The sequence below is a fragment of the Peromyscus eremicus genome, chromosome 6 (assembly GCF_949786415.1).
Source record: "Peromyscus eremicus chromosome 6, PerEre_H2_v1, whole genome shotgun sequence".
Taxonomy (NCBI): Eukaryota; Metazoa; Chordata; class Mammalia; order Rodentia; family Cricetidae; genus Peromyscus; species Peromyscus eremicus.
In genome coordinates this window covers 68318404-68341434 of record NC_081421.1, presented here as the reverse complement: position 1 = coordinate 68341434, position 23031 = coordinate 68318404, and the positions used below count along the sequence as shown (strand labels likewise).

The 23031-nt window shown below is 50.7% G+C and overlaps 1 protein-coding gene and 1 long non-coding RNA gene across 5 annotated transcripts; one reads left to right on the top strand and one right to left on the bottom strand.

Moving 5' to 3' along the window:
• Positions 1-4758: 4758 nt before the first annotated feature.
• On the bottom strand, positions 4759-17117 carry Selenbp1 (selenium binding protein 1). 3 transcript variants are annotated; one of them, XM_059265801.1, is made up of 12 exons: positions 16985-17117; positions 11268-11324; positions 11019-11131; positions 10627-10812; positions 9892-10012; positions 8583-8765; positions 8175-8353; positions 6557-6635; positions 6350-6471; positions 5554-5646; positions 5293-5411; positions 4759-5077 (listed from the first exon to the last, which is right to left on the bottom strand). In XM_059265801.1, exons 1-12 carry the CDS (start codon positions 17028-17030, stop codon positions 4915-4917), a joined length of 1461 nt encoding a protein of 486 aa, XP_059121784.1. In that variant the 5' UTR covers positions 17031-17117; the 3' UTR covers positions 4759-4914. The 3 variants fall into 3 exon arrangements, with proteins under 3 accessions (XP_059121784.1, XP_059121785.1, XP_059121786.1); XM_059265802.1 differs by lacking the exon at positions 16985-17117 and adding an exon at positions 12549-12722; XM_059265803.1 differs by lacking the exon at positions 16985-17117 and adding an exon at positions 14859-14982 and having other exon boundaries at positions 4760-5077.
• Positions 14623-22558, top strand: LOC131913260 (uncharacterized). Of its 2 annotated transcripts, none has more exons than XR_009379849.1 (3): positions 14623-14820; positions 15455-15550; positions 21707-22558. It is a non-coding gene; the product is annotated as an uncharacterized LOC131913260 (long non-coding RNA). The 2 variants fall into 2 exon arrangements; XR_009379850.1 differs by lacking the exon at positions 21707-22558 and adding an exon at positions 16298-16362.
• The last annotated feature ends 473 nt before the right edge of the window (positions 22559-23031 follow it).

Sequence of the window (23031 nt, the reverse complement as noted above, 5' to 3'; positions counted from 1 at the left end):
GATCTGGCTGTGTTCAAGCCCGTATTCTAAAAATCTGAGGCTGGGGCTGGAGAGATGGCTCAGTGGTTAAGAGCACCGGCTGCTCTTTCAGAGGTCTTGAGTTCAATTCCCAGCAACCACATGGTGGCTCACAACCATTGATATGAGATCTGGCGCCCTCTTCTGGCCTGCAGGCAGACATGCAGGCAGAATACTGTATATACAATAAATAAATTAAAAAAAAAATCTGAGGCTGGATTCAAAAGTAATGGACTGAAATGTTTGATGAGGGGAAATCTCAAAACAACATGCTATTTGGTCTGTAGCATGGTTACTAGTCAGTGTTCTTAGCCGTATTTGTAGGGAGAGTAAAGAAGAAAGATGTGAAAAATATCCACTTGTGGTTTGGTGAGGAAAGAAGTCTGGGCCAGTTTAAAGCTGCAGACAAAGACTGTGGACAGAATGGGCAGTTGGTAAAGAGATTAGTGTAACTAAAAAGAAACCTTGCATTCTGCAATGGGATAATTGGAGTGGAGCCTTGAAGGCAAGACCCCACCATGAAGGTTCCAGAGTTTGAACATGCAAAATCACTTTAGAAGAAAGTTCCTTAACTGTACCACAGCCGAGGTTCCCTACTCTAAACCAACTTCATAGTGAAACATCTTCCCAGGTTCTCCCACCTAGGCACTCAGAGCCTACTAAAGCTGTGGTAAAAATAGCCAGGCCACGTCCTGAGCTGCCAGTATTGCCGGTCGAACTTGACACCATTATCCATGTGGTACTGTTCTTTCAGACATGTAAACTACAAGACTTGAGGGTTATTGTGGCTTGCACCAAGCTTTCAGAAAGCTGCTCAGGCCCAAGAATGTGTGACAGGGGTAGATTCCCTGCAAGAAGGCTCTGAGAGGCCATTCCGTGACGTTGTGAGAGCTGGCCAGTGAAGATAGCTCGTGGGGTAAACGCAGCATGCAGTCCTGACAACTTGAGTTCAGTCCCCAGAACCCACAATAGAAGGAGAGAACCAACTCTTAAAAGCTGTCCTCTGACCTACACACACACTCACACAACACACATACACATATGTCTACCCTCATATGCACATATCATAGATACAAACAATAATAAATACAAAATTAAAATAAAGCTGGGTGGTGGTGGTGCACGCCTTTAATCCCAGAACTTGGGAGTTAGAAGCAGGTGGATATCTGTGAGTTCGAGGCCAGCCTGGTCTACAGAGCGAGTTCTAGGACAGCTATGGCTACATAGAGAAACCCTGTCTGGGGAAAAAACAAAACCAACCAAACAAAATGACAGTCATCTTGTTGAAGCTGTGGAGGTGAGGCCTAAGCTGTAATGGAGACCTGTGGTGGTTTGAGTAGGAGCGGCCCCCGTAGGCTCATAGATTTGAAGGCTTGGTCATTAGGGAGTGGGGCTACTTGACAGGGATTAGATGTGGCCTTGTTGGAGTAGGTGTGGTCTTGTTGGAGTAGGTGTGGTCTTGTTGGAGTAGGTGTGGTCTTGTTGGAGTAGGTGTGGCCTTGTTGGAGTAGGTGTGGCCTTGTTGGAGTAGGTGTGGTCTTGTTGGAGTAGGTGTGGTCTTGTTGGAGTAGGTGTGGCCTTGTTGGAGTAGGTGTGGTCTTGTTGGAGTAGGTGTGGTCTTGTTGGAGTAGGTGTGGCCTTGTTGGAGTAGGTGTGGCCTTGTTGGAGTAGGTGTGGTCTTGTTGGAGTAGGTGTGGTCTTGTTGGAGTAGGTGTGGCCTTGTTGGAGTAGGTGTGGTCTTGTTGGAGTAGGTGTGGTCTTGTTGGAGTAGGTGTGGTCTTGTTGGAGTAGGTGTGGTCTTGTTGGAGTAGGTGTGGTCTTGTTGGAGTAGGTGTGGCCTTGTTGGAGTAGGTGTGGTCTTGTTGGAGTAGGTGTGGTCTTGTTGGAGTAGGTGTGGTCTTGTTGGAGTAGGTGTGGTCTTGTTGGAGTAGGTGTGGTCTTGTTGGAGTAGGTGTGGCCTTGTTGGAGTAGGTGTGGCCTTGTTGGAGTAGGTGTGGTCTTGTTGGAGTAGGTGTGGTCTTGTTGGAGTAGGTGTGGTCTTGTTGGAGTAGGTGTGGTCTTGTTGGAGTAGGTGTGGTCTTGTGGTAGATGTGGCCTTGTTGGAGTAGGTGTGGTCTTGTTGGAGTAGGTGTGGTCTTGTTGGAGTAGGTGTGGTCTTGTTGGAGTAGGTGTGGTCTTGTTGAAGTAGGTGTGGTCTTGTTGTGGTAGATGTGGCCTTGTTGGAGTAGGTGTGGTCTTGTTGGAGTAGGTGTGGTCTTGTTGGAGTAGGTGTGGTCTTGTTGGAGTAGGTGTGGTCTTGTTGGAGTAGGTGTGGTCTTGTTGTGGTAGATGTGGCCTTGTTGGAGTAGGTGTGGTCTTGTTGGAGTAGGTGTGGTCTTGTTGGAGTAGGTGTGGTCTTGTTGTGGTAGATGTGGCCTTGTTGGAGTAGGTGTGGTCTTGTTGGAGTAGGTGTGGTCTTGTTGGAGTAGGTGTGGCCTTGTTGGAGTAGGTGTGGTCTTGTTGGAGTAGGTGTGGTCTTGTTGGAGTAGGTGTGGTCTTGTTGGAGTAGGTGTGGTCTTGTTGGAGTAGGTGTGGTCTTGTTGGAGTAGGTGTGGTCTTGTTGGAGTAGGTGTGGTCTTGTTGGAGTAGGTGTGGTCTTGTTGGAGTAGGTGTGGCCTTGTTGGAGGAAATATGTCACTGGGAGTGGGCTTTGGGGTTTCAAATGCTCAAGCCAGGCCCAGTGTCTCTCTCTTCCTGCTGCCTTTGGATCTGGTTGTAGAACTCTCAGCTTTCACGTCTACCTATGTGCCGCCATGCTCCCTGCCATGAGGATAATGGACTAAACCTCTGAACTGTAAGCCAGCCCCAATTAAATGCTTTATTTTACAAGAGTTGCTGTGGTCATAGTGTCTCTTCACAGTAACGGAACACTGGCTGAGACAGAAGTGGTACCGGGGAGCAGGGTGTTGCTTGACAGGCCTGACTACGCAGCTTGTTGGCAGAATGTGGACTTTGGGACTTTGGATAAGGAAAGCAGTTGAACGCTTTAGGTGGGGCTCAATGGGTGTCTTAGTTAGGGTTTCTATCACCATGGCTTCATCTTGTTTCTTAAAACATGCATATGCTGGTATTCAACTATGTGTTGGAAGTTCAGGAGTTTCAATAACCCGTGTGGGCATGCCTCCCTTAGGACCCTCCCACCCTCAGGAGTTCTCGTGTTTTTGTAGTAAATCTGTTAAAATGAGAACAAAACGACAAGTTCATGATGAGCTTCAGGCAGGTTAAGTTCACACCAGAGGGTGTAATGGGCAGGAGAGGCAGAGGGGAGTCAGAGCTCCCTGTGGGGTGGGTTGTTCAAGGGAAATGTTTAAAGATTGTAAAGGGAAAGAAAGTGTGCTGCATGAGATTTTTAGTTTCATGAAAAAAAAATCATGTGTTAGGAAAAATACAAAAAAAAAAAACCAAAAAACAAAAAACAACATAGGACTGGGGAGATGCTCGGAGGGTGAAGTGCTTGCCATGTGTGAGGACCAGTGTTCTGATCCCCAGAACCCATGTGACTAGGGCTGTGTGTGAGGACCAGTGTTCTGATCTCCAGAACCCATGTGACTGGGGAGATACGTGTGTGAGGACCAGTGTACTGATCTCCAGAACCCATGTGACTGGGGCCATTTGTGAGGACCAGCGTTCTGATCTCCAGAACCCATGTGACTTGGGCCGTGTGTGAGGACCAGTGTTCTGATCTCCAGAACCCATGTGACTTGGGCCGTGTGTGAGGACCAGTGTTCTGATCTCCAGAACCCATGTGACCGGGGCCATGTGTGAGGACCAGCGTTCTGATCTCCAGAACCCATGTGACTTGGGCCGTGTGTGAGGACCAGTGTTCTGATCTCCAGAACCCATGTGACTGGGGCCATGTGTGAGGACCAGTGTTCTGATCTCCAGAACCCATGTGAAAACTGGGTGGCCGCCTGTGAGCACAACACATGGGAAACAGAGCCAGAATCCCTGGAGTAAGCTGGCTAGTCATCCTCCCTGCAACAGCACGCTCCAGGTCCAGCAGGAGAGCCTTTCTCCATATATATACAAGGCGAAGAGTGATCAGGGAAGAAACCCAGTGTCAACCTGAGGCTTAAACACACACACGTGAATGCACACACACACACACACACACACACACACACATACACACACATGCACACACCACACATATACATCATTGAACACACACAAACACCACACACACATGCCCATGCACATACAAATGCACACCACACACACACCTGCTTGAACATACACACATACACACATACATACACACACACCACACACACATGCCCAAAAAAGTCTAAAACATTGACTGACATGCCCATCCCTCAGGTTTCCTGTTGCAATTGCACCCTTAAATCTTTAGGTTCTGATAGCCATAGAAGGGGAGATGTCTGACGTCATTGGCATCGCGTTGGAATCACTGGCACAGACCAGTCACGACAACCTTCTGGAATCTACCTCAGGCCTTCTCTATGCAAGAAAGTGGCAGTGTGCCGGGCGGTGGTGGCGCACGCCTTTAATCCCAGCACTTGGGAGGCAGAGCCAGGTGGATCTCTGTGAGTTCGAGGCCCGCCTGGGCTACCAAGTGAGTTCCAGGAAAGGCGCAAAGCTACACAGAAAAACCCTGCCTCGAAAAACCGAGAAAAAAAAAAAAAAAAAAAGAAAGTGGCAGTGGCAGAGGACTCAACCCCTCCCTCTCCATGACAAGGTGGGGCAGTTCAGCATTTTATTTCTTGGTGCTTCCATGAGCTCATTTCAGAGAAGCACAAGCAACAGCCGTGAATGCTGCTCAGAAGATCTCTCTAGTCCCCGTGAGGCCTTGCGTAGTGGGGACCACGAGAGCAGAGTGGAGCCAGGCTCCTCCTCTCAGATCCAGATGTCAGAACTGCAGTCACCCCCTGGGTAACGAAGCTCATGAGCCAGTGCCGGACCAAGGGGTTCCTTCCCAAAGTCCACCAGAAAGTTGGGGTTCAACTTGAGCCCTCCATTTACAGTGTCTACATCAATTTGCAGCATCACAGAGCCTTCCCTGGAAGAGAAGAAAAGGATACGTGAGAGGTCATGTGTGACCAGCTCCCCACCCTAAGATTTGGTGAGTATAAATGGGTTCCTGGGGATGGGTCAGGGTCCAAATGGGCCATCTGTGTGGTGGGTACAGGTGGAGTTCCTAAGGAGTCCTCAGCAGGCCAAATGATCCTTCTGGGTAGGACAGTTAGAGAGGTGATCCTGGGCAGGGCTGCTCACCTGATAAGATCAGGGTAAAACTGCTTGTCCCAGGCACTGTACAGTGAGGAGGTGACGTAAAGACGCTTCCCATCTAAGCTGAGCTGGATCATCTGAGGGCCTCCAGGAATTCGTTTTCCCTTGGGGAAACAAGAGGTCAGACTCCAGGTAACATACAGATTGACTAAGGTGTTGGCACACCACCTGGATCCCAAGAGTGTTCCTCCAGATACTCCTTGAGAATGATCTGAGGGGCCGGTGAGGCCAGAGAGATGTTCTCACCTTGACCACTAGGGGCTCCGGCTGACACTTTAACTCTTGGTCCTCCAGCACCTGCACAGGGCCTCCTTTAACAATGCTGCCCCCAAGGAAGATCTGGGTTCAGGGGTGCAGAGGACAAAGGGGGACAACAGTGATGATTAATTTTCATTATCAGCCTCACTAGGCTGTAGAATCAGCGAGGATACCTCCCACCCCTGGCCAAAGTATCTGTGGGGCATTTCAGAGAGCTTTAATTAGAAGGGAAGATCCACCCTGAACCTGAGTGGCACCATCCCCTGGCTGGGATTCCAGACTGAATAAAAGGGGAAGACAGGATGAGTACCAGCATTCAACTCTCTGCATCCTGTGACTGCATGGGTATTGTGACCAGCTGCCTCGCGCTCCTGTCTACACATCTTCCCTTCTCCACCAGGAGCTGGACCAGACCTCTCCTTCCTTTGTTCTTGTTGGGTAGTCAGTCACAGAAGAGTGGACATTACAGAAGAGCTGTTTCCCTTTATTAGAATTCCTTCGTGTGTGTGTGTGTGTGTGTGTGTGTGTGTGTGTGTGTGGAACTGACTGGCCTAAAACTCACTATGTAAACCAGGCTGGCCTTGAACTCAAATCCACTTCCCTCTGTCTCTCTACTGCTGGCCTTAAAGGTGTGCTCCTCCACACCCAGCTAGCCGACCCTCCAGTCCTGTGCCTTTGCTCACGTTTTTGCTTTTCCCGATCCTCCCTTATTACCCCACCACCACCACCCGAAGCTCTCCAGCCTCTATGCCATGCCCAGACTCTCCTTCACTAGAGCCTCTACCTGCCCAGCAAGGCGGGGCTTCTGTGGGTTAGAGATGTCATACTGCCGAATGTCCCCATGCAGCCAGTTGCTGAAGTAGAGGAAGCGGTCATCCAGGGACAGCAGGATGTCAGTGATCAAGCCTAAGGAGTGGGTTGAGGGACTTTAAGGAGTCTTTCTTCCAGGCCAGGAATCCACCTGCTGACTCCCACCTCTCCTGGCACTCACCTGGCATTTCGGGCAGCATCCAGCCCTTCACTTTCTTGGAGGGCACCTGGATCACCTTCTCCACTGACCAGGTGCCTCCCTGCAATGGGTAAGGGAGGTAGAGAGTATGCTTAGAACTGGAGACAGGAAGGGAGCAGACCCTGGGCTTTGTGGCTAGGGTCTCCTTCCCTGCAAGGCTCTAAGGTGAGGAGCATGACTGCTTCATCATGGCCCCGCCAGTACTTGTCACAACACAGATGCTCACTAAAGTTCAAGCTGGCCTCAATCTCCTGTCCCTATGGCCTCCACTTTCCAAGTGCTGGGATCTTAGGTGTGCACCACCGTACTGTAACCTTAGGTGCTGTGGGATGTTCTGTATGCTGTGAATATGTGTTGCTCTGATTGGTTGATAAATAAAATGCTGCTTGGCCAGTAGCCAGGCAGGAAGTATGGACAGGATAAGAAACAAGGAGAATTCTAGAAAGAGGGAGGCTGAGCAGGAGACACCAGCCTGCCATCTAGGGAGCAGCATGTAATGGCATACAGGTAAAGCCACGGAACACGTGGTGACATATAGATTAACAGAAATGGGCTGAGTTTAAGTGTAAGAACTAGTCAGTAGTAAGCCTGAGCTAATGGCCGAGCAGTTTTAATTAATACAAGCCTCTGTGTGTTTACTTGGGTCTGAGCAGCTGCAGACTGGGCGGGACACAGATACATCTTAGGGTTTTTTTGGTGTTTTGTTTTGTTCTGTTTTGTTTGTTTTTCGAGACAGGGTTTCTCTGTGTAGTTTTGGTGCCTGTCCTGGATCTCACTCTGTAGACCAGGCTGGCCTCAAACTCACAGAGATCTGCTTGGCTCTGCCTCCTGAGTGCTGGGATTAAAGGTGTGCACCACCACCGCCCAGCCGGGATGGGAATTGAACCCAGGTCCTCTGGAAGAGTGGCAAGTGCCCTTCCTTAACTGCTGAGCCATCTCTGCAGCCCCTGTTTGTTTCATGAGACAGGGTTTCACTATGTGGCCGTGACTGGTCTGGAACTTGCTACATAGACCAGGCTGGCCTCCACTTCACAGAGATCCACCTGCCTCTGCCTCCCAAGTGCTGAGAATAAAGGTGTGCACCACCTGGGGACTAGGTGGAACCTTTAAGTAATTGAGTCAGAGCTCCCAGAGGATGGATTCACCTATGAGAGTCTTCATGACTATCTTGAAAGTGAGTCCATTAGTAAAGCCAGTTGTCTCTTGCACATGGCTCTCTCACCCTGTGATGTCCCTGGAGGCAAAGAATTCCCAAGCCCCACAAGGCCTTCACCGGATGCCATTCCTCAACCTTGGATTGCCTAACTGCAGACCTATGAGCTAAATAACTTACGTTCCTTAGAACTGTCCTGCCTGTGACAGTTGCTCAGTTATAGCAACAGAAAACAGCCTTAGGCAAGTTGGGAATCAGCCTGGCGCAGAGAGAAGAGAGGTGGGTCATGTAGCAGCATTTCTTCCTGGGGAAGCTTAGGCTGCTGGGACCCAATGTGGACGCCGAAGCCTGGGAGGGGGTCCTGATGAGACTCTTGTAGGAACAGTGGGGGGGGGCGTGGCGGGGCGTGGCGGGGCGTGGCGGGGCGTGGCGGGCAGTCTCGGTTACCTCATTCTTGTAGAAGCGCTGGATGGTGGAGCTGAGGGCGCAGCCTACAAAGCCCTGAGTGGCATCTGGGTCATGCAGGAAGCGGACCTCCAGAGGGATGAGCCCATCCTTCATTTGTAGGGTCTGGATAATCTCATGACGCTTCCAGTCCCACACATTTATGTGGCTTCCATACAACCCTGAGGTGGGAGGGGATAGGGACCAGAGGCTGGAATCAGGTCAGGATGGGAGGGCATGGGAAGAGGCTGGGTGCTGACTAGGATGGAGAGCTGAGAATGGGCACAGAGGACTCTTGAACAGGCTTGGGCATTCTGAGCACCTGGCATGTCTTAGCCTCATGAGTAGGTTAGAGAGCGGAATGCAGTGGGTGCGGACCAAGGCTCCTGCCAGCCCAAAGGTGATTCTCACCAGCCTCCACGTCAGCGGGGTTGAAGCCATCTTTGAGGACATTGGGAGCTGCCCACTCAGTGCTGATCATGACATTGTGTCGTGGTTGGTACCAGAAGTCATAGCCCATAGGAGCAGCACCCCCAGGCTTCTCCCACGTCCCTTTCACCTCGAAGGTCTCCCCATCCAGCAGCACAAAACCCCCTGAGCAGGGAAGAAAGGGGCTTAGGTTGAGGGGGTGAGCCATGCTGTCTTTACCACCCAGCTGGCCAGATCCTTAAATTTAGGTGCCCAAACATGCGTTTCAGAGATGGCAGGTGTGAGGTAGGGCCCCTTGCTCTGTGCTCTTCCTCCTACCAACTTCATCCTTCTCTTAGAGCTCTGGGGAGAGTGTCCTCCCTGTGAACAGAGTTCTAGGACCCAGCCCTGTAAGCATCTTTTTGCCCAGCCTGCCGTACCACAGTGGGATTCTTCCCAGAGTCTAAGGTAAGAATCCCAGGCAGCTCCAGGCAGAGCTCTGGGCATGTAAGCCCACTGTCCTTTGTGTACTCAATACTTTTTCCTCCCTCCCTCCCTCCTCCTCCTCCCCACCTCCCTCTCTCCTCTTTCTTTCTTGAGACAGGGTTTATCTATGTAGCCCTGGCTGTCCTCAGATTCACAGAGATCCTCCTACCTCTGCCTCCCAAGTGCTGTGATTAAAGGTATACATCACTGTGTTCAGCTAAATTTTTCTCAAAAACGTAAACACACACACACACACACACACCAAGGGCTGTGAAGTTTGCTCATGAATTCACAAAGGCTGGTATTACATGATATACTTCCTAGGTTCGTGCATGTGTTCGTGTCCTTATGGCTGACTCGTGACTGTGCCTTCGAGCACACTCAGCAGTCATAGGTCATCTTGTGTGAGTGTGTCTGTGTTGTGAGTACATGTAAGTGTGTCCATGTGTTATTGTCAACCTGGGACTTCACTAAGTAGGCAAGTGCCCTCTCGTGGGGTGCATCTCCAGCCTTCCATTTGTATTTTGAGACAAGGTCTTGTTGAGTTTCCCAGGCAGGCCTTGAACTTGTGATCTTTCGGCCACCGCCTAGAGAGTACCTAGAATTATAGCCTACACCACCAGGCCCAGCTGAGCCTCGTCACTGTAGGAATAGTTGAAACAACTGATGTCGCTTGCTGACGTTTTAGATACTGGGTAGGACTCAGCCAGCCAGTTCTCCCTGGTTCCTCACGCCACTGCTCCCCAGGCTTCTGCTCCCTACACAGACGGATGTTCCCCATACTTATTCTGCTGAGGTTTTGCGAGTCCACGGTGCCAGCAGGTACCTTTGCCGTTACCCTGGGGATCCCCCAAGGAGCTGATCATCACCTCTCCGCTGGCCAGGCAGTGGCTGGTGTGCAGATAGCCCAGGTTGCACTTGGTATGGATCTCATTGGGTTCAATGACCTAGAGAAGGTGAGGAATGGGGTCAGACTTTACAGAGCAGGAGTCTCGACTCTCTCCTCCCACTCTGCCTGCTTTATCTGTGGACCCTGTCTTCTCTTTCTCCCCGAGGGAAGACAGCATAGATCCAATCTGGTAACTCAGAGAGCAGCAAGAGGAAGGCAGAGAAGCCACCAGCAAGTCCTCAGTCAGACAGCATCAGCCCTCCCCCATCTCTCTTGAAGGCACTCCCAGCTCCAGGGGCCCCTCCCATGCCAGTGTTAGCTCTGCACCCTCAGTAGCCAGCTGTGAGCATCTGGTGCAGAGGGAGCATGTCTAATGGAGAGTTGAGAGGAAGGCCTGGAGCTCCTGCCTGAGGGAAGCCATGAGCTCCTAGCTGGTGTGTGGCGGGGGAAAGATGGCTCTCTCCTGTCCCTCAAGAAGCAGCCCCGTCTTCTGAAGAAGCACCCAGCCCATGCTGCTGGATGGTGCCGGCTCAGCAAGCTGAGGTAACTTCCTAAGTCTACCCTTCCTCCCTGCTGCTGAGCCGGACCCTGTGTAAGAGCTAGAGGCGGCTGATCTAGGGCTGTTGGGCCAGCAGGTGCAAGGGTCTCTAGCCATAAGGACAGAAGACTTGCCTTGTGCAACTTCGGGGCACGAGGGTCAGAGCCCACGTCCACCACATAGACGCGGGAGGAGATGAGACTAGGTAGCATGAGCTTGTTGCGCGTCTTAGTGCTGTCCCCAAAGCAGCTGCTGCAAGTGTTCCATCCCGAGTGGTGCAGCTCATCCTTCAGGTAGGGCATGGGCAGCCTGTGGATGACCTAGAGTGGAGAGAGGCAGGAAGTGCTGCTTGCCCAGGCCATGCCTCTATAGACTTGGCATCCCTGCACAGGCAGGGGGTCAGCTCAGCACCCTGTGCAGTGAAGAGCTTTCATTGCTATACCAAGGAGGACAAAGAAGGGTGGAGTTAGGGAGCCAGGGCTGTGGTGGGAGTCTCAGGGGTGCCGGTGACCATATCTCACCTCACCTGGCTATACTGGGGAGACTTAGGGTTAACATCCACAGTGGCCAAATAATCTGGAGCTTCAATGCCTGTGTTTCGGTAAATACAGGGCACGTAGACAATCTCCTCTCGGGGTCCTGGGAAGTAGAGAGCAGGTTATGGTGATGGACAGAGGCAGCCCAGGGTGAGCAAGAGGGCTAAGGCTAGGCCTGAAGTCCTCCAACCCTACCATGGGGTCAGCAGAGGGATGCTGGCTCTCAGATGTGCAATTACCTTTCATGGCCTCAAGAGGGGTAGAGTAGCCTGGTCCACATTTTCCACATTTTGTAGCTGTGGAAACAATGGGAGCGTGTTAGCTGGAGCCTGATCTGGAGCATGAGTTCTCCCTCTCTACAGCCTGTAACACACACCTGGCAGACAAGGGCAGACTCCTAGGTCTCTACTCCAGCCCCATCACTTTGACCCCTAGCCCCCCAGCTCTGATGGGTGTGAGGGTGTGGTGGGAGGGTGGAGCCATATTACCCGGAAGTGGACAGACACTCTGGCAGGGCTTGGAGGAGGTGGGGCAGAGACTATGTGCTCAATAGTTAAGAAATTGACTTGATTCCAGCCTCAGTCATCCTGGCTGGTCATAGGAACTTAGGCAAATTATCTAACTCAGTTTCCACTTCATCTGTGAAAAATGGTAATGAGCGTACCACAGTGGGCTGGGCATTGGGACCACATCTATAGGGGCAAAGGCAGGGGGGGCATAAGTTCAAGACTAGCCTTGCTGCGTAGCAAAAACTTAGTTGGGAGGCAGAGGCAGGCAGATGTCTGTGAGTTCAAGGCCAGCCTGGTCAACATAGTTTTGGGACAGCCTGGGATCCATAGAGAAACCTTGTCTCAAAACAACAACAAATAAGCAAAATTGAGTTAGGGAAGCTGGAGAAACGGCCCAACGGTTCAGTTCCCACCAGGCCACTCACAGCCACCTGCAAGCCCTAGGGAGACTGTTCTGGGGGAAGCTCCATCTCAGCCCCTGGCATCCATATACTCAAAGAGTCTGGAATGTTCTGGTGGAAGCTCCACCTCAGCCTCTGGCATCCATAAACTTAAAGAGTCTGGAATGTTCTGGTGGAAGCCCCACCTCTCTGCCCAGACCCTGCCCCCCAGAAAGTCCTGTCAAACACAGCTCCTCCCCCAGAGATGCTCAAGACCACTCCCACAGGGTATTTAAACTGCACCCCAGAAAACAGACCCATGGTTTTCATTCTCTCCTCTCCCTGTCTCCTCTCTGGGGGGCCGGAGAATCACCCAGGAACGCTTTACCCATTAAACCAGGGCTTTTTCTAATGTAGTCTGGTTTGGTCTGATTTGGATTGCCGCATCGTCCGAGAGGCTTATTGGAGTACAAAAACTTTTCAGAGATCAGACCTCTAGGGCAACTTTATTGAACAGCACATACCCACACCCAGACATACACAATAATCAAAGCTAAAATAAATCTTAGAGAAAAACAAAAAATCCAAAAACAAACAACTGTCGCAGGTGGCTCAGTGGTAGAACACTCACCTAACATCGAAAGGCCTTGGGTTCAGTCCTCAAAAGGACAAATCAAAAGAACGACAGACAAATCCTGGGGGCCTTTGCGAGACCTAAACCAGGTGCGCAGTCTTCCTGATGTCTGTCCTTGAAGAGGGGATCTCAGGGAATGGGCCAGGCTGCAGATCCCGCCAAATTTCTCCAAGGCAGAGGCTGGGGACTTCCTGCATGCAGGCCTGGGTCCTGAGCCAAGCTGCTGCTGGCCACACCCTGGACTATGCAGCCAATCCAGATGAGGGGAGAAGTGTTTGTGTTTGGTCAAGACTGATAACCAGATGTGTGTCCCCGGGCCACTTTGTACTTTTCTACCCACCACAGCTGTAGGGAGAGGCCCTTCCTGACCCTACAGTCTGACAAGTAAAGTCACCACAGTCACCAAACACCAGGATTCCAGCTTGAGAGTGTGGGCCAGACCTTGGAAGAGTTGAACAGGGAAGGGGCTGATGCAGATGGAAAGAAATCCTGGAGTGGAGTTCACAAGGACTGGGCACCCCGGGAGGGGGTTGGAGAGGTGGCTCAGTGGTTAAGAGCAATGGCTGCTCTACAGTGAACTCAGATTTGATTCCCAGCACCCTATGGTGCCTAGGAACTGTAACTCCAGCTCCAGGGCATCCGATACCCTCTTCTGGCCTCCTCAGGCATATAGCACACACACGGTGCACATAGATGCAAGCATTACATCCATACAGACAAAATCAAATAGAACACTAAGAAAGCAGTTAAGGCCAGAGCAAAGCCTCCTGCTGCCTGGGAGCCCCACCACTAGAAAGCACAGGAAGTAGGGAGGAGCAATAGCACTGGAGGGTCCAGAAACGTGACTTCACCTGGAACTTACCAAGTAGCTCAGGTTAGCCTTCAACTCACCAAGATCCTTCTTCCTTAGCCTCCTTAGTACTGGGATGATGGGCCGTAAGTCACCACCCAGGATTGAGGGGGAGGTGAAGATAAATCAATAAAAAAGTATATTTGAACCCAGCACTCATGGGGCAGAGGCTGGAGGATCTCTCTGAGTTCAAGGTCAGCCTGATCTACATGAATTCTAGACCCAACAGAGCAACATAGTGAGACCCTGTCTCAAACCAAACCAACAAACAAAACCCCCAACAGAATAACACAAAGAAAGAAAGAGAGAAAGAAAGAAAAAAGAGAGAAAGAAAGAAAAGAAGAAAAGAGGGGGTCTCATTTTGGGGATGGAGAGATGACAGGTTAAGAGCATTTCCTGCTCTTGCACAGGCCCTGGGTATGGTTCTGAGCACCCACATCACATGGCACAGCTGTCTTACACCTGGCTTCCACAGGCACCAGACACGCATGTGCTGTACATATAAACAATATACTCATAAAATAAAAGCATCTTGAAAAACAGGAAAGAAGTGGAAGGGTCTTGTCCTACTATCCCAGGGCTCGGTCCAGGCTGCCAGGTTGCCTGGACCATCATCTCTCTTTGTAGGGCATCCTCCAGTCTTCAGCATCTCAAGCAAGGCCTCTGACATCCCAGAGAAAGTTCCAGTGGGTTTTCTACAGCAGGCTGGTCACTGGGATCTACTAACCCAGGAAAGCGCTGTCAGGCTAGCAGGACCTCAGCAACCTGAGCTCTCAGCCTGACACCCGGAGCCCACGGAGCCCACGGGCAAAAGGATGAGAGCTGTGGGACTTGGGAGGGACGCCGAAACAGGTCCTCAGTGGGCTAGTGTGGCCGTTCCTGACTCCCCAACTGACTGGTGGTATGGAGCAGCTTGAGAGATCTGGGCTGTGAAGGCTGTTCTGTGCCTCCCAAGCAAGAGGTTGACCCAGTGTCTGTTTGCTAGGGTGACAGCCAGAGATACCGGAGTTCTTCCCAAGAATCCCCACTCCCATTGGGTTTTCTCATTTCAGAAAGATGCTGCCCTCCCTCCCCTGGTCCCTACCCTCTACTCCTGTTCCTGTCTCCTGCCCCTGCCCCCTACCCCTCTCCCCTGCCCCCACCCCTGTCTCCTGCCCCTGCCCCTACCCCTGGCCCTGTCTGCTGCCCCTGCTCCTGCCAAGGCTGGGTAGGATTCCCAGACTACCATTTCTGGCTGTCCCTCTCTGCTCCTTCCTCAGAACTTAAGCTAGGCTGAGAAATATCATGCATGAATGCCTGAGTTTGAGCCTGCCTATGCGCATGCCTGTCGGGTAGAGACAAGAGTCCAGTGCTCTCTTCACTGCCTTCTCCACGGTTTTGAGTCATTTCCTGGAGGGAAGAAGACCCTCTAAACTAGGGGTGAGCTACCCGTGATTCTGGGAACCCCCTTTTCTTACCCATGTTGCTGGCTGACGCTCTGGCCCCTGCAGGAGCTGCCAGGAATGGGCAGAGAGGCTCGGCAGAGACCAGGGCTGGTGTTGGAGCAGACTGCACAGGGAAGGGGCAAAGGGAGGGAATTTATGCAACCAATTGGGGGAGAGGTGGGGCAGGGGGAGGGCCGTGGCTGCCATCCAGGGTAAACTGTACAGGGCTGCTGGCCAGGACGCCATCAAGTGGCCTGGCCCGTTCAAGTTACAGTGTTGTGTGTGTGTGTGTGTGTGTGTGTGTGTGTGTGTGTGTGTGTAAATATGTCTGTGCCATTAGTGGGTACCTATGTATGTATTGTTTGTGTGCCTGTGGGTTCCCATGCATGTGTGTTTATGTTTGTGTGTGTGTGGATTTGTTTGTGTGTGCCTGTGTCTGGATGTGTACATGCTTGTGTATGTCCATGTGAGCAGGTACCATGTGAGGGAAGTGTTTATATGTATGCAGTCACATGTTCCTGTGCTTTCAAATGCTCATCTATGTGTTTGGCCCTGTCCCTAGGTATTTTGGGGTACCCAGGGCTGTGGACCTGTTTGTTCCTTAAACAAAGCTGTCCCTCTTTTTCCAGACATCCATGCTCCAAAAGGCACAGTCCTGCTCTCCCAGACCCCTTACCTGTGTCTTTCGGCAGCAGCTAGCTGCCCAACCGAGCCAAGGCGAAAAGGTGAGCCTAGACTCCACTTTTCCCAGAACTACTCATGAGCCTTGAAGTGGGAGAAAGCCTGGTGGTGGTTATTACTGCCAGTTACCCTCGTAAATCTCAGGAGGTGAAAGTGGACTTCCTCCCCCTAGTCTGAGTCTGGTGCCTCTGGGGGCTGGACGAGGGTCAGAAAGGAGGCCGACAGATGCTCCTGTCCCCAGCTGGCCTGTGACAGAGAACTCTCAGGAACACTGCCTGTCTTGGGGTGGGTCCTCTAGCTTGAAGAGGAAGTGTCTGCTCAGGTTGTTAAGCCTGCGGCTGTAACATGCAAGGGACAGGCACCCCACCACAGCTTGCCGAGGAACTCTTAATGGCTTCTCGAAGCAACACCGAGGCCTGATCCTGTCACCCCTTCTGGGGCTGCCCTCCATCTTAAAAGTCGGTGTTTGAGGGCTACAGCAGAGAGGACTCTGGAACCCTCTCAAAGTGGTCTCCACCACGGAGCCAGGGACGCCTCTGTCCTCAACATGAGCTGCTTGCCCAGGGAAACCTCTGTCCACACACTTCAGGGAATCCGACTGTCAGCAGAGGCCACCTTCCTCTTCTTAGATGAGGTGTGAGGTAAGGCTTTTGTTGGATAGGGAAAAGGGTAACATTTGGACTCAAGATCACCAGTAGAAATAGCTAGAGGGACAGTTACAAGGGAAGACGGCCTCTGGGGAGAGGGCTGGAGCTGAAGTGATGAATTGTAAGCCATTTTTACTTCTGAAGGAAGAAGATAGAGTCCACCTCAAAGGCCTGAGAGGAGTTTCTCTGGACTAGCTCACAGTGTGTAGGTATGAGATGTAAATCCACTGCGTGGAAGGAAAGAAAGGCAGAAGGAAGGAAGTGGGGTGGGGTCGGGAGTGGGGAAAAATAGGGCTTGGTGCACTGGTCATCTGTCCTTCAGATTCCTTCCAGAAAGTTTATGTCCCCATCAAGAAAGTTCCTTGGCTATCTGTGACAGTGTACAGCTGTAATCCCAACAAGGAGTCAGGAGGCCAGCCTGGTCTACATAGTAAATGCCAGGCTAGACCTTCTGTGGCTTCAAGGCATAAGCTTCCAAACCTGGATTTTCCAAAAGTTAATTTGAAAAGATTCAAGTGAGTGCTGGAGATAAAACTCAATATTTAAGAGCGATTGCTGCTCTTGCAGAGGACGTAGGTTCAGTTCCCAGCACCCAACTATGGATGCCTCACAACCACCTGTCACTCAAATTCCAGGAAATCTGATATTCTCTTCTGGCCTCCACAGGCACATGGTACACGCCCCTCTGTTCAGGTCCACACATATACACTAAATAAATATTTTAAAAGTGATTTAAGGGGCTGGGGACGTTCAACAAGAGCCCCTCTTGGCTCTCTGCCCTGGCGTCTTCACCAGCCAGCAGCAGACAGACAGACAGACAGCAAAGTTGACCTGCTATGTGCAGCGGCCCCCGGGGTGGCTTCCTTGTGTTCGCCATCTCTGTCTGCCCTCCATGCCGCCGCCGCTGCCTCCTCCTCCTCCTGAGATCCCCAGCCTTTTTACTTCCTCTTTCCTCTCCAGGCTTGAGCTGTGGCTAGAGAGTAAACAGCTTTCCCCACATGGCCAGCAGCAGGGGCTGCAGATTCTCCTAACTTGGAGCTGAAGGGCTCCCTCCCTAATCCAGTTCACCCTTCTCTAGCCAGAAGCCAACCAGAATGCTTGAGCATGTGGTAGTTAGTCACCGTGAGTGGTGGTGTCTAGAGATCACCCAAATCTGCAAGACAGAGCAATCCCCCCTGGTCCTCTCCAGTCAATAATTCCAAAAGAGGCACTAGGGTATTTTGTTTGTCCTTGAGTCTGTTTTGACAACCAGTTCATTCAAGGCCCAGCACTCTGACCCGGCCGGTCTTGCCAGGGTCTCCACAGCACCACTCACTTCTGCCTGCTGTTCTCTCACTGACCTCTTGAGAGCTAAGGAGCTGTTTTAGGGGGAAGTTGACCAAGTCCAGACAAGGGAGAGGCAGTCCAAGGAGAGAAGCCAGCTGCTAACTGAACTACCCGGGGGCCTTGGGCTTCCGGAGTTGGGATGGAATGACCTTTCCCACTGCCAGCAGAGCGGCTGCAGCTTCTGCGAATTTTGCTTCCCAAGAGCTGAAGGGCTCCCTCCCCAATCTGGTTTGCCCTTCTGTAGCCAGAAACCAACCAGACTAATTGAGCATGCAGCCTCACAGTGGATGGTGGTGGCTAGGGAGTGCCAAAGCTGGCCCTGTGTGCTGCCACCATGCCTGTACCCACCCCCCAGTAATGTGCACAGAAGGCCAGGGGATGGGTCTGTATTTGTGTCTGTTGTTTCTAACCCAGGCCATGACGCCTTTCGAGGAGGCAGAGGGTCTAGCTAATATTGCTTGTGTTCTTTGGCCCTGGGCTCTGAGAACAGGAAGTGGAAGCCCTGAAGCTTGGGGGCACCCTGCAGGAGCTCAGGCTGCTCTTGGTACACCCCTTTCCACCCACTTCAGCCAGATTCTTTGCGCCAGTTAAACAGGTTTTAAGACCTCTGGTGGGTAAGATGAGAAAATGATGAAAAACAAAACACAAATTAAACCCAGTGACGAGAAGGGAGGGAGATGATGAGGCTGATCCCCAAGAATAACAAAATGACAAGACAAAAGAAATTGTGCCTGGTGCTACAGCCCTGTAGGAGGCTGAGGTCTGAGGATCATGAGTTCAAGGTTTAAAGAGTGTGATGGCTGTTCTTGGTTGTCAACTTGACTACTTTTGGGATTAACTGAAACCCAAAAATGGAGGGGCGTACCTGTGAGGGACTTCTGATTAACTTGAAGCAGGCAGATCCACTTCTAATCTGGATCTTTGAGGTAGGAAGACCTACCTTTTTTTTGTTTGTTTGTTTTTGTTTTTGTTTTTGTTTTTCAAGACAAGGTTTTTCTGTGTAGCTTTGGTGCCTTTCCTGGATCTTACTCTGTAGCCCAGGCTGGCCTCGAACTCACAGAGATCCGCCTGGCTCTGCCTCCCAAGTGCTGGGATTAAAGGCGTGCGCCACCACCGCCCGGCCGGGAAGACCTACTTTTAGTCTGGATCTTTTGAGGTGGGAAGCCCACCACTGATCTGGGCCAGGCTCTCTGTTGGAAGCCTATATAAAGACATGGAAGAAGGAAGCTTTGGTTTTGTCTGCTCACTCTCTCTTGGGTCCTGGACTGGATAAAATGGAGAAGGCTAGAGGGCAAGCCTGCATCCTCATTTCTGAACACAGGTGCAATGTGACAAGTTGGCTCCTTGACTTCCCTGCCATATTTCCTTATCTTTTCTAAAGACTTATTTATTTTATGTATATGAATATTTGTCAGCATATATATATATATATGCATATATACATATCTCTCTATATATGTGGTGGTTTGAAAAAAAATGGCCTCCAAAGGGAGTGGCACTTTTAGGAGGTATGGCCTTATTGGAGTGGGTGTAGCCTTGTTGGAGGAAGTATGTCATTGTGGGGGTGGGCTTTGAGGTCTCCTTTGCTCAAGTTACACCCAGTGAGACAGTCCACTTCCTGTTGCCTGTGGATCAAGATGTAGGACTCTCAGCTCCTTCTCCAGCACCATGTCTGCTTGCACACCATCATGTTGCACCATGATGATAATGGACTAAACCTCTGAAAATGAAAGCCAGACCTAGTTAAATGTTTTCCTTTGTAAGAGTTGCCATGGTCATGGTGTCTCTTCATAGCAGTAAAAACCCTAACTAAGACGATATATTTCTGTGCATCATGTGGGTGCCTAGTGTCCAAAGAAGCAGAAGAGGGCACTGGATCCCCTAGAACTGGAGTTACAGATGGCTGTGAGCCACCATGTGGGTGTTGAAACTGGACCCAGGTCCTCTGTAAAAGCAGCAAGTGCTTCTAACTGCTGAGTTGCTTTTTTCTTGCTTGTTTGTTTGTTCTTTTGTTTTCTTGAGACAGGGTTCCTCTGTGTAGTTCTGACTGTCCTGGAACTCGATTTGTAGACCAGGCTGGCCTCAAATTCATAGATCCACCTGTTTCTGGCTCCCAAGTACAGGAATTAAAGGTGTGCACCATTACCACTTGGCCCTCTCTTTCCCTTTTAAAAAATTAACTAGTTAATTAATTTCTGAGACAGAGTTTCTCTGTGTATCCCTGGCTGTCTCAGAACTCACCATATAGACCAGGCTGGCCTTGAACTCAGAGATCTGCTTGCCTCTGCCTGCCAAGTACTGGGATTAAAGACCAGTGCCACCACCACCCAGCTTGATTTATTTAGTTCTGTTTCATGTGCATTGGTGTTTTGCCTGCGTGTATGTCTGTGTGAGGGTGTTGATCCCCTGGCACTGGAGTCACAGACAGTTGTGAGCTGCCATGTGGGTGCTGGGAATTGAATCCGGTCCTCTGGAGGAGCAGCCAGTGCTCTTAATCATGGAGTCATCATTCCAGACCAACCCTTCCAGTTCTAAAGCTGCTTTGCCAGAGTGTTTGTCACAGCAGGAGAACACATAAGGCATCTTGTACAGTGAGGATCCGAGTTTGCTCCTTAGCACTGGCAAAAAAAAAAAAAAAAAAAAAAAAAAAAAAAAAAAAAAAAAAAAAAACCAGCATCAACTTCCACCCACGTGTGTGCTGCACCTGCATACAAAGGTGCACACATATGACCACACATACCCATGAACACTCACACACACAATAGGATACAGGGAGAAGAAGGAGTAATTGGCTTGCATAGCCCATTTAGTCTTTGCTGTAGCATGTAGGTAGGACCATCTTCATGTTCTGGGAGGAAGCTAAGGCCCTTGACAGGGTCAAGGCCCCTGGAAATAGCAGAGCAGGATGCCTACCAGCTTCTCTGACTCCAGGATGCACAGTTCTTGCAATCTGACAAGCTGTCTGTGTTTCCTTTATTTGGTTTGGGGGGGGGGGAGTGTAGGGGGGAGATTCTGAAAGAACACCCAAACTATGGGGGTTTGTTTCTTGGACGTCCCAGGACAGACAGCCTGATTCTCTGAGGGATGGAAGTGAAAAAGCAGTTGTGTGCAGGACTGAGAAAGCAGATCCTCCTTAGGGGTGGAGCAGTGAGACCTGGGGAGACCTTTGTCTCCCTTTACAGCCCAAGCACTAGCTGCTGTCGCCTACAGGGGTGCTGGTGAAGGAGGGGATGGTTTTCTATTGTTACTTTATGTACTTTTTGTGCTTAAAAAAAAAAAAAAAAGCACGTGGTCCTTTTGTAAGAAAAAGCTCAGGTAAAAGCTTTACGGGAAACATACAAAGAAAGGCAGGGTAGGGTGTCTGTGCTGGCCAGTTTCATGTCAGCTTGACACAAGCCAGAGTCATTGGAGAGGAGGGACTTTCCTCCGTAGGACTGGGCTGTAGGGAAGCCTGTAGGGCATTTTCTTAATTAGTGATTGATGGGGAAGGACCCAGCTCATTGTGGGTGGTGCCATCCTGGCTGGTGGTCCTGGCTTCTATAAGGAAGCAGGCTGAGCAGGCAGGCCATAAGGAGCAGGAGTCTTCCGAGGCCAGTGCAGCAGCTCCTGCCCCCAGGTTCCTGTTCTGTTTGAGTTCCTCTCCGGCTTCCCTCGATGATCTGTAATTCAGGATAGTAAGCCAAATAAACCCTTTCCTCCCCAGCTTGCTTTTGGTCAGGTGTTTCCAGTAGTAACGGTAACTAAGACAGTGTCCAAGCACCATATTCTGTAGGGCTGTCTGATACGGAAAGTGTGCAGAGGTGTGTACACAAGTGCGTGCAAACGTCCTGATCGAGGGAAGATGCAGCTTGTTGAGGCTTGAGGTAGGCCTGGCTAGACAGGTTGAGATCATTCCCAGCTGAGCAGAGTTTGGGGCTCTGTCCTCTGCATTTTTCCTCATATTGGCGGACCAAGTCCACACCCTCAGAGGAAGGGAGCGTTGGGGACTAAACTGGTTCCCTGATGTGGCTGATACCAGACCTGGCAAGGCCTGGCTCCTGACAGTTAGCTCAGGCACAGCCTGGGCAAACTCAGTGGAAGATTGATTGATTGATTGATTGATTGATTGATTGATTTTTGCCTTACATCGAACTTGTTTTACCAATTTACTCAGCTGCTCACATTCACCTTGGTTTTTTTTTTGTTTTTTTTTTTTTTTTTCTGAACAACAGTGAGTTCATACCCTAGTGCTCGGAATAACACCATGCTCAGAGAAACAGAAGGAAGTTTCCAGATGACGCCCTCTGCCAGGCTCCTGTGAAGAGCAGGAAGCCCCAGACGACCTTCTCCAGTCTCCAAATACCCAGAAATACCATCCCACCTAGCCATTGCTGGTGCTTAACCCTCACCATGTCCAGTTTCTTTCTTTGCGTGTAGGGCAGCCTCCTCTGACCTCTGGGCTGCAGCTTATCTCTGGGGTAGCGACTCCAGATTCCCAGCAGTGCACGGTGGCTCGGTTTTATCAGAAGTATGCCTCAGAGTGGGCAGCAGTGAGCAGGGACTGTGGCCTAACGACTAAGGATATGTTTTAAGAAGCGATTGTCGGGCTGGGGAGACCGGTCAGTTGGTGAAACCCTTGCCATACAAGCGTGAGGACTGGGAGTGAATCCCCAGAACACACGTGAAACCAGGAGCAGTGGTGTGCATCTGCGGTTCCAACGCTTCTGAGGAGAGATGAAAGGTGGACACAGGGGGTCCTAGGCTGTTCTCAGGCAGCACCCGGAAACAGGAGACCCTGTCAAAGGAGGTGGGAGGGGACTTTGTCCCAAGGTAGTTCTCCCACTTCCAAAAAATGTCCATGACACACAAACACCCAAGTTCACACACATGAGTGTGCACGCTCACACACACACACACACATCATACACAAAAAAATAAGTAGAAACAATTATTGGCCAGAAGTGTGGCCCTGTGGAGGGGCACATCATGCCTGGGGCTCTGAGTTCAGTGTCCAGCACAACACAAAAAGTGGGTGAAAAAAACATTCGCTTTATTGTTGACCATTTTACCTGTATCCATAAATAAACTTTCACAAATGAATTTATTTTCATGTGTCAGTCATAATTTAACACTAATAAAAATTGTCATAAAGCTGCCACCCTGCTTATATTCAGACGACCACATGAAGATTAACCAGAGCCAGGCATGGTGACTCAGGCCTGTCTAAAGCCAGAAAACGGAGAAGATCAGGAGTTCTGGGTTATCCTCATTTACACAGGGATTTTTGTTTTGTTTTGTTTTGTTTTGTTTTGTTTTTCAAGATAGGGTTTCTCTGTGTATCTCTGGCTGTCCTGGAACTCACTCTGTAGACCAGGCTAGCCTCCAACTCAGAGATCCTGCTGCCTCTGCTTCCCGAGTGCTGGGGTTAAAGGCATGTGATACCAGTGCCCAGTTTACACAGGGATTTTAAGACTTGACGGGCGGTGGTGGCTCACGCCTTTAATCCCAGCACTCGGGAGGCAGAGCCAGGTGGATCTCTGTGAGTTCGAGGCCAGCTTGGACTACCAAGTGAG